General features: G+C 33.4%; 1 protein-coding gene across 2 annotated transcripts in view; it reads right to left on the bottom strand.

The window, feature by feature from the left end:
* Window positions 1-2,863: 2,863 nt before the first annotated feature.
* The window catches only part of LOC136822004 (leucine-rich repeat-containing protein 23-like), a 156,793-nt gene continuing 148,651 nt past the window's right edge, over window positions 2,864-11,005 (bottom strand). For both annotated transcript variants that reach the window (XM_067078222.1, XM_067078223.1), the window contains exon 11: window positions 2,864-3,333. In XM_067078222.1, the coding sequence (XP_066934323.1) occupies window positions 3,280-3,333 (54 nt within the window). In that variant the 3' untranslated portion in view covers window positions 2,864-3,279. The remainder of the gene's footprint in view (window positions 3,334-11,005) is intronic.

Below are 11,005 nucleotides of genomic sequence, written 5' to 3'. Positions count from 1 at the left end.
TCGGCCGGAAAAGAATTTTTCTCAAAAATCGGACTCTGCCATGTTTTGAGCATTGCTAATACGCATCTTTGTGCAAAAAATCTGAAAAAACTAATGATGAAATCTCGAGAAATGCCAAAAAACCGGTTTTTCCGGCATATTTTCGGCATTTTCGGCCGGTAACGATTTTTTTTCGAAAATCGGGCTCGGTCACATTTTGGGCATTACTATTTTGCATCATTGTGCCAAAAATCAGAAAAAACTAATGAGCCAATCTCGAGAAAAGCTGGTAACAGACGGACGAACGGACAGACGAACGGACGAACGGACATCGGTTAATTTATAGGACCTCCAAGGTAGGTCCAAAAATGAAAGTGTAAAAAAATCTTTAAAGCACCGAAAACGCTAGATTGCCGTGAGCCGTATGTTTTAGCCTTGTGAATACAGGTTTAGTTTTAGGCTAACTATGCCAACGATGGAGAAAACCCACACAGTCTTTGACGTTACTTATATTGCAAAGAAAACAATAGAATCTTTTCTTAGAAACAAAAGGTTTTGAATTGATTCAACTTGTACAATGTGAAGGTTTTTCCCCAGTCCTTTTGTTTGATTTCTTATAATTTTAATAGTGTTCCACAAGATAGGTTTGTATCAGGGTGGCATCACAACTTCAATCAGTACGGGAATCAGTAAAATCAAAAAATGGTTTAGGTGGCTTTCGGTACGTGATTATTTTCTGCAGACCAAGATCTCAGATTATCTGATCATTTGATCCCTTCAAATTTTTTCTCTAGGGCCAAAGGTTGTTATGCTAACACAAAATGGATTCAATACACCTTTACGACCGTATGTAGCCACCAATTGCCGCACGGACATTCTTTTGGCCGTTTTACCACCCTAAAAGGGTCCCAGTCTTTTATTTTTCAAGTGATACAAGTGATACTTTTATGGACCTACCTGGTTATGCATTTAACACATATGTACTTTAACCGGATTAAATTTCGCGAGCTAAAAAAATCGCGAAATTTTCTGGATTTAATTTCGTGAGTCAGAGTTTTGAAAAATTTCGTGTCGCGAATAAGCCAGAAAATAGCAGAAAAATAGCCATTTTTGCCATAAATGGAGACTAAAATACAATTTTAAAAGTTTTGTGGTGGATTTAATTTCGCGAATCAGGAATCTCACGCGTTTTCGCGAGTTTTAATTTCGCGAAAATAGCAAAAATTCGAAATTTAATCTTGCGAAAGTTAAACCGATTAAAGTGATATCTACGTGAGCGTGACCATTAAACAATCATTCAGAACACAAATAGTGACGATCTTTTAAAATTATTCGTTTGTTTCTTATAAAAAAACGTTTAGAAACCAAAATTTCATGCTCTTGAAATATTCTTTCATATTCAAGACTTCGTGAGCAAAAAAAACATCTATCTCATCAGAAAATTGAGTAATTTCGCTAAGAACATTGATGTATGCTTATTAATGTGATTCTTATAGATAAAGATGCGTTTTTTGAGCTGAAAAATTTATTTTTTACAAAAATCTGCTTGAGCCATCTTTTACCTACTTTCATGCAAAAAATCACAATATTTCACAAAGTCCAAAAAAACCCGTTTTTTTAGCCGTTTTTGGCCCAAATTTGCCCAAAAACATTTTTTTTTAAATCGGGCTCCGTCACATTCGAGGGTTTGTAGTAATGCATCTTTGTGCAAAAAATCACAAAGAATGAAAGAGCCAATCTCGAGAAAAGCTAATACCTAAGTGATGGATAATGTGCTTATAAAACATATCGAATTTGGCCAATAAAAACACAATAAAAGCACGCCAAGCAACCAAAATTTCATCTCTAAACACACATATTCTTCAAAAATAAGCCCCCACGAGCAAAAAAAACATCTATCTCATAAAAAAATTGAGTAATTTGACTAAGAAATTGATGTATGCTCATTAATAGTGATTCTTATAGATAAACATGCGTTTTTTGAGCCAACAAAATTTTTTTGCAAAAATCTGCTTGCGCCATCTTTTACCTATGATGGTACCCTACTTCCATGCAAAAAATCAGAAAAAATTAATGATCCAATTTTTCACAAAGTCCAAAAAACCCGTTTTTTAGCCGTTTTTTGGCCCAAATTTTGCTCAAAATTTTTTTTTTTTTTCGAAAATCGGGCTCAGTCACATTTTGGCCATCACCATTTTGCACCTTGTACCAAAAATCAAAAGACTCCTATGATTCAATCCTGAGAAAAGTTGGTAACAGACGAACGAACGGACGAACAAACACAGGTTAATTTATGGGACCTCCACCGAGGTAGGTCCAAAAAAGATTGGATCGAGTTTAGGGGTATAATTAAATAATAAAGTGGCCCGCGCCTGACTGCGCGGGAAAAAGGGACATCATCAGCGTGTTAAAAATTACCTGTATGATTTTATTTTATAGAACACCCTAAACACTATTTACACAGTCACTTTGAATGTACAACCTTTTAATAAAAATAAAATATATTAATAATGGGCTCTTCCAGAAAATGTCCGTACATGGAGGGTAGAGGATATGTCCAGGGGGTTAGACCATTGAGTTTCAAGCCCGAAGGGCTAGAGGTCAATCTCCTTGGTAGGATTTGAAGCCAACAAATCCTACCAAAGTTGCGCGGCCTTGAGCGACCCGCCTGGTTTTTACACAAATGACAGATTGAAACTAAAATTTACCGCTTCATTTTGAAAAATATATCACTCGAAAACAAAGGAATTGCTAGATTCAATCCGTCATCAAAAATACGGCGCATATTTTAAGGCTTCAATTTTTCTTGCCTGAGAAAGGTTAGAGATTGACCTCTAGCCCTTCGGGCTTGAAACTCAATGGGTTAGACCTGCTGTCCAGGGGTAAATTTCCAAAAAATGTTACATCTTCCGCCCTTCATATTCAATTTTTTTCTGGAAAAGCCCAATTTGATGATTAAAAAAATAGTCATCCCTCTTTTTTCGTTGCTGGTTAAAACACACTGGATAATAGACATTAGAACTCTCATGTTTCAAATAAACAGAAAAGATTTCTGAAGATCTAATAAATAAGGTCAATTCTTAAAAGACCAAAAATTAGGCTATTTTACAGGCTTTAAATTTGACCGCATTTAAGATAGGGCTTAAAATCTTACTAAAAGTATGGCACTTGAGAGCGATATTGCAAGATTTATTCGAAAGATAAACGGCTTTAACAGCAGTTAGCATGAAAATATATGATATTGATGAATAAAATACTCTTACTGAAGTTAATTTCTCATTCGTTCATTCGTTCTTTCTTTCATTGATCCTCCTCTTCGGAATTGATGACTTCATGGTTGCTCGTTCCTTCGCCCTATGAATTGAAACATGAAATTTTAAAATGTGTTTTTTAACTTAATTGAAATAGACCCACCTGACAAAAGACGATTACTATGGAAAACGTGAGAAAAATTAGTCAGAAAAGTATAAAAGAATGAGTAAAAAATGAGCAGATAATGGTTACTAAAAGAAAAAGGAGGCTAAACAAAAATTGCTCGTCGTTACTTAATAGTCCACCCCATAGCTGAGTCCCTGATGACGCTAATAACATTGATGTATGCTTATTAATGTGATTCTTATAGATAAAGATGCGTTTTTTGAGCTGAAAATTTTATTTTTTACAAAAATCTGCTTGAGCCATCATGCAAAAAACCCGTTCTTTAGCCGTTTTTTGGCCTAAATTTGCCCAAAAAGTTTTTTTTTTTAAAGTCAGGCTCCTTCACATTCGAGGGTTTATAGTTATGCATCTTTGTGCAAAAAAACATAAAGAATCAAAGAGGCAATCTCGAGAAAAGCTAATACCAAGGTAATTGATAATATGTTTATAAATAAATATCGAAGTTGGCCAGTTTTTCTATAAAAACACGCCAAGCAACCAAAATTTCCTGTCTAAACACACACATTCATCATAAGTAAGTCCTCATGAGCAAAAAAACATCTATCTCATAAAAAAATTGAGTAATTTATCTAAGAACATTGATGTATGCTTATTAATAGTGATTCTTATAGATAAACATGCGTTTTTTGAGCCAAAAAGTTTTTTTTGAAAAAATCTGCTTGAGCCATCTTTTACCTATGATGGTACCCTACTTTCATGCAAAAAATCAGAAAAAGTTAACGATGCAATTTTTCACAAAGTCCAAAAACCCTTTTTTTAGTCGTTTTTTGGCCCAAATTTGCCCAAAAATTTTTTTTTTCGCAAATCGGGCTCCGTCACATTCGAGGGTTTATAGTTACACATCTTTTTGCAAAAAATCAGAAAAAACTATGAGCCAATCACGAGGAAAGCTAATAACGAACCACGTGACAGCACAAGACCCTGACAACCAAGACTCTAGAGTTAAAGGCAACAGCTTTCATGTTTTAAGGGAGATTTGTGCCGGGATAAAGGGTCCAAAAAAGGGGATTTCTTCTATTGAAACAAAGGTCGTTCTCTCGAGAAGTAACAATGAAAGTAACACTTTGCTCATGGTTGAAATAGGTTGAGAATTTCGTTATTTTAACATTTTTCAAGATTTAAAGTTCCGGCGAGAAAGTCGATTTCGGGCTATCTCTTTAATTTAATCAGATATTTCAATTTGAGAGAGGTTTGCAGACTTCCAGGCTATATTCGGAGCCTTAATGGACTATTTTTGCCCTTCGAACCTACTTTAGAGCGCTTACAAATCGATTGTGGTTTCAAAACTTCCTGGGGAATTTCACTTTTTTCTTAAATATTATGACCTTGATTGTAGCTTTCTTTTAACGTGTATGATTTTTTTTGTCATAGTTGTCAAGTTCAAAAATTGATGAAAGCCATTCGAAAGTTCAACAGAAACTGAATTAAATTACTTTAAAACAGGCTTAACAGAAAATCCTCACTCAAATTAGATACATGAGCTCTCTAGACAAATCTTTATTAATCTGTCTGTTCACTTGTAAGATAAAAGTACAAGTTTTTTTTATAAGAATATTCAAAATTTTTAAAGACTTTAGATGTTCTTAACTTTTTCAGTTTGAAGCCTAAAAATTCTTAACATGTTCTTATTTTCACCAATTTTTTTTAGCATTTCCTAAGAAATTGGGTGTTTTAGAACCCACAAAGCCTTAAAATGTTCTTAACTTGTTCTTAATATTTTGGCCATCGAAGCCATATGTTCTTATATAGTTTGTTCTTATAAAAAAGACGTGTAGGTAGCTTTCATTTGGAAGGTTTAAGGAATACCTTTTTTTACAAGAAACAGTAAATTTTTTATAAGGCTTGGCTGTTCTTATTTTTTTGGCACTTTGAGCCTATAATTGTTCTTATCTTGTTTTTATTGCTAGGCCAAAACTCTTGTATTTTAGGTTTAGGCGAAACAAAAAAAATTTCTTGTTTCCGGAAACCGGCCGGGTGAAAAAAATTTTTTTTCTGACCCGGCCGCAAACTTTCGTTCGTTAGTAGTCCGTACTTGTTGTAATTTAGGGCATCATTTATGCTGTGTTTATACATAAAAGTTATTCTTAAACTCTATTTCAATGAGCCATAAATTATCAAAAATAGCAAAAAAAAAATTATTTTCCGGCCGGCCGCATGATAACTTTTTTCCTTCACCCGCATTCCGGAAACAAAACATTTTTTATCATTCGCCTTACTACAATATTTTTTCTCACTTCCTAATCCAGGCTTTTTAGAATCGGCTTTATTCTTAAATTGTTTTTTTGGTACTTTTGAGTCTCGTTGTTCCTAAGAAAAAAGATTGTAATGTGATTCTTTGAAATTAAAATGTGTGACTTCACATTTCTCTTCATAGCAAGCCCTTAGGAAATCACGGAAAACGTCAATTCTCTGGCGCAGGTCTGTCATTAATTGTTCCTAAATAATTTGCAGTCTTCACATTTTGATACATTGCTCTTGAAGGAAAAGGAAAAAAGGAAAACCTCGTTGGAAAGATGATTTGAGTGGAGTTATACCACTTAGTTCAATGATACGAATTCATGAGAACTCGTAATTGAAGAAATTCTTTTACTTCCCAAGTTTAAGGGCCAATCTTACCCAAGGTTATAAGGTAATCACCAACACCAACAAGAACAATTTATGCTTAAAATTGCCAGACAAAATAAGCACATCAAGGCTCAACCCGTTCTAAAAAAACGTTGGGAAAACTGTTCATGAGAGAAAACGGAAAAGGTAAATTTTGACAATTGCGATTTTCCAATTTGCATTTCAGTCCTAAATCTTTGTATTTGGAGGGCCACTTGAAGCAGGGTTTGTACCAATAAAAAAGATACATCATTCATAGCCCAAACTATCAATGTATCATCTCATCAATGTTCTGGGTTGTATATATTATGATCAACTCCAATATGATCAACTCCCATATTTTCCATTGAACGATACAAGATGACAGATACAGATACAGATATTCTCACGTTCTCCAAATTCAAAATAAGAAATAATTTCAACACAATATCAATAATTTGGTATCTGAACCAACAATGACTTTTGAAAAATTTCCAATTGCTCCAATTAATGGGCTAGCCAAACAACCATTTCTCTATAAACTCAAAGATTATTTACGTTTTTGGACCATAAATCCATTGCAGTTCCAAAACGAGCAAACAAATTTCATTAAGTAAAAGTCAAAAGCTCCATAAAACTCAATTTCAGATGCCATCAAAATCATTCAATCATTCAAAAATTCCAAAAAAAGTTTTGTGAGCAACAAATTAATGAAATTAATACATTTTAGATTCTCAACTTGGGTGCAAATAATAGGAACAGCCATTATTTTCATGTTCAACAATTCAAATGTCAATGTTAAATCAAATTTCAAATCTCAAAATACCATTCCATCAACCAATGTTATTTGATCCAATAACTCTGATGTTGTATATGAAAATCTTTCAACAAATACACCACTTTCAGCTAAACAATCATTTTACATTAACTCCAAGAAGGGGTTTAAACAAAAAATCAATCACAATTCCCATCAATACATTGCAAGACCAACCTAAACTAAAAACGCTTTTTGAAAGCGAGAAAAATGTGAGTACAGTATTACACCACCTTCTCACAGATCCGGTGGGGTAAAAATAACCGATCAAAACTCGATGGGGATTGATATTTCCATATTTTTTATGCCTGGGGATTTGAATTCCATTGTTTTCTAGCGAAAAAATTCAGTGGAGGTGGAAAAAATAACACAATATTTTGCAGTGAGGATTGGTTTATTTGATTATTTTCAGCGGGGACAAAAACTAGAGTATAATTTTCCACTGGGGACGATATTTTGGCCAAATTTCCCAGTGGGTCTGTGAGAAGGGGGTGTAGTTTTTGAGAAGATTCAAAACTGATGCTAATATGCTTCCAATCAGTTTGTAACACCCTGTCTTATCAGCAAAGTCATCTTGACCGATTGAAACTGTAATACAACAAAACTGCCAGTATTATTAAAAAAAAAAGAAAAATCTGAAAACCCAAACAATCTCAAAATTTCCCAAATCCAATTCATAAAGTATTATAAAATCCATCTTCCTTATATTAAAAAGACACCAGAAAAGAGGCCAGCGTCGTAACTAAAATCTACCATTTTGAAAAATCATTCTCCTCATAGCATAAACAATACACATTAGAACAAAAGAATACAATAAAAAACATCTGCCTAACCACTCCAAGTAATATTTCATAATTAGCGCTCTGCTAGGTCATTTGCCCTGAGGCGCAAAAAAATAAATAAAAATGAAACTACGCGAAAAGTCGGGTGACCTCTTAAAGAGTGCGTTTAAACACAACAAGGAAGAAAATTAAAGAAATTGCTACCAGGTCATTTGACATGACCCAGACATAAAAAAATACATTGTTAAAAAAAAGAGAAATTTTGTTTTGTATATTGCGAGGGCAAAGGAAATTTTTGAAAACTCACAATGACCCCAGTGTGGAATATCAAAAATAAAAATTAAACTGGGTGACCTGACCTATTCAAAAAAAAATTATTTTTTTTTGTTTTATGACCTGTGAATTTTCTCTCTTGAGCGCGGCAATATTTTTTTCAAAAGAAAGAGTTCAGGAAAAAAGAATTATTATGATAATAGCTTTAGCTACCATTTTGATTCTTTTGTTACACTGTTTTTTTTTTGGGAGAGTTTGATTAAAGTTTCTTTTAGCTTCATATCTCTCGTAATTTCAATGTAGTATTTTTACGGGGAGCCTTTTCAAATAAATTCTACTACTCTTCAATCGAAAATGAAATTTGAGAAAAATAGCACAAAATATTGCACGATCCTTGAGCATTTGCAACCACAAGAAACATCACAAACGATTTTCGAACATAATTTTTTGATAATAATTTTGATCGAAAAAAGTTTTTCAAAAATAATGCTAAAAATCGAAAGAATTGACACACTGACCACTGTTTTTGATGCCTCGCTTTTGATAAGTCTTACAGCCGCGTGCAATCGGTTTATATTCCAACAATATCTTTAGGCGGATAGGGTGGTAGAAAGTATTTACATAGTGACGGTTGGACCCGAGTTAAAGTTCGAAAACGGATCAATACACCCCCTCCTCACAGACCCATTGGGACCCCTTCCCACTGGAAAAATTGACCAAAATATCGTCCTGGTGGAAAATTTCAAATAAATCAATCTCCATTGCAAAATGTTATACTATTTTTCCCATACTCACTGAATTTTCTGACTTGAAAACAAAAGAATTTAAATCCCATTATGATAATATCAATCCCCATCGTCTTTCAGTCCGTTGTTTTTACTCCAACTGGCTGAAAAAATTCCACCGGGTCTGCGAGAAGGGGGTGTATCAATAGAGAGGCAAAAAAGCCAAATAAGCCCAAACGTTCATAATTCATAATCCTTTGAGTAACTCAATTCGTTATTTAAATTGATTACGCGAGAAACGCCTATACTACTCCAAAATATACCAACATTTCTTTAAACATATTATGAGTGAGAGAAATAATCAAACTAAATACAGTACACAACCAGTGAGATAAAACTTCCATCCTCTTTTTCAAATAATGAAATCAAAAAAAATTCAAAAAAAGGGGAACCTGGGGGAACAAAAATTCTTAAACTTTTGAATATACGGGAGATGTCGAAAAATGCCTTGTAGATTTTATTTCAACAAGACTATTGATTTGCAGCAAACAGTCGCAGATCGCAGTTAGGCTACTGCATGAAATACCAAGTGTTAGCCATTATGGATTTGTGGGTTCATTACGACTTAAACATTACATCATCATAACAAGGGAAAAGCTAGTCAGGAAAACCCAGATAGCATTACATCACCCATGCATTACATATAAATAAAAAGTAGCCATTATGGATGAGGTAATCGACCTTTGATTGGATAAAAGCTTTAGAAGACTATGTAACCATTACGTCATTGAAAGCTACCATTTTGAATGTATGTTACACATGGTATTTTTTTGTCTTTGTGTTTTGTTTTGAGAAAAAGAGAGAAATTAACATCTGTCTTCATTAGATTGTCTAGAATCTAGGGGAAAGGTGAGACTTTTTTCAGAGAAAAGGTCAAAAGACATGAATAGAATGAAGAAGACGAGGTAGCAACACAGATGTCAGAAACTTGGCTAGACGGTGTTTTGGAATTATTATGAAAGTATATAGTATAAAGAATGAATAAAAAATAAATATTTTGACAATATCAACTGCGAATTGACTGCGAGATACATTAAAGCTAAATATCAAAGGTTTTTAGACTATTTTGATTAGGCAATTTTCAAGAATTCAATTTTTGTGAAATTTCTAAAATAATTTTTTACTTGATCTTTTTTAATTTTTTTTTCAAATTAGGAATTACAAGGCCTATTATTATGTCCTTGATTTGGCAATTGTAGACATTATCGCTTCAAACTGACGATGAAAAGGCAAAGAAATGGAATTGGTAAATTCATTTTACTATTGATAACTTAATATATACTAGAATATATTTTATTTTAAAATTTTTGGTGGTGAGCATTTCTTAGGTATCAATTTTTTATGTTAGTTTCAAATAATGAACATTGCTGTACGTATTTGTTGAGTGGCAGTCAATTTTTTAGATTCTCAAAATGTCCAAGTAATACCGAAAAATAACCTGGTCAATGAAAGGGAGTCAATGATATTTCTTTAAAGACAAAAATCCGCGGGAAGTCTCTGAAATTCCAACGATATAAAAGTGAGAAAGGGTTGGCGAGTTTCCCAAATTTACCTCGTCAACCTTCCGTATTAAATTCGATACAGCCCAATATGCAAAATTTATAGTTTACAGGGCCCCCGGTTTGAGGGCTGAAGCGAGCGGACCAAATATTGGATTAAATTGACGTTTCCCACCATGGTTGGGTAACGGAGAAAATATTTTAAATTTTGAGGGGATAAAATTGTTATTTTAGGACCCATTTTGAGTCAATTTGAAAAGAGCTTATAGAAAAATAACTGAAAGTTTTCAAAATAGCCTTTTCTGAGTTAGGGGCCGAAGGGGGCCATGTTACAAACTGCTTTTGTAGGCAAGTAAGCTAATGATAATAAACTTTACATGCTCAGGGCAATATCAATTTATCTTCCCAATAATATTTCATTGGTATTTTGTTTATTGAATAAAAAGTGTTTTTATGTAATGTTGTTCTTAACGCAATTCCCTTTTTCAAGAAAAACTCAAAAATAGTCATTCTCGGCTTTGAGCATTCGAAAACTATAGACTTCAGTGAAAATACCCAAATGTAACAAATTTTAACGATTTCTTTTGAAATGACTTCGAAGAATCAGGTCTTATATAAAATGGTCTTAAATTTGAAGTTATATTTGAAGGCAGAGGTCAAGGGTTGCAGAGATGATGACGTGAATTGTCAGCTGGTTGACAATGGTCCATTTTGTTTATAAGTGCTTTCAATGATAAACCAAAACCTAACAATGTTATTTTTTGTAAAAGGCAGGGAACGCAATGATATTTACACTTATGCTTTTAGCAAAAAGTTATGATCCATATTTTCTTTAAGTAAAATTGATCTTAA

Source organism: Clytia hemisphaerica, unplaced genomic scaffold (assembly GCF_902728285.1).
Source record: "Clytia hemisphaerica strain Z4C2 unplaced genomic scaffold, Clytia hemisphaerica genome assembly, whole genome shotgun sequence".
Taxonomy (NCBI): Eukaryota; Metazoa; Cnidaria; class Hydrozoa; order Leptothecata; family Clytiidae; genus Clytia; species Clytia hemisphaerica.
This window is presented reverse-complemented; position numbering and strand designations above follow the sequence as displayed.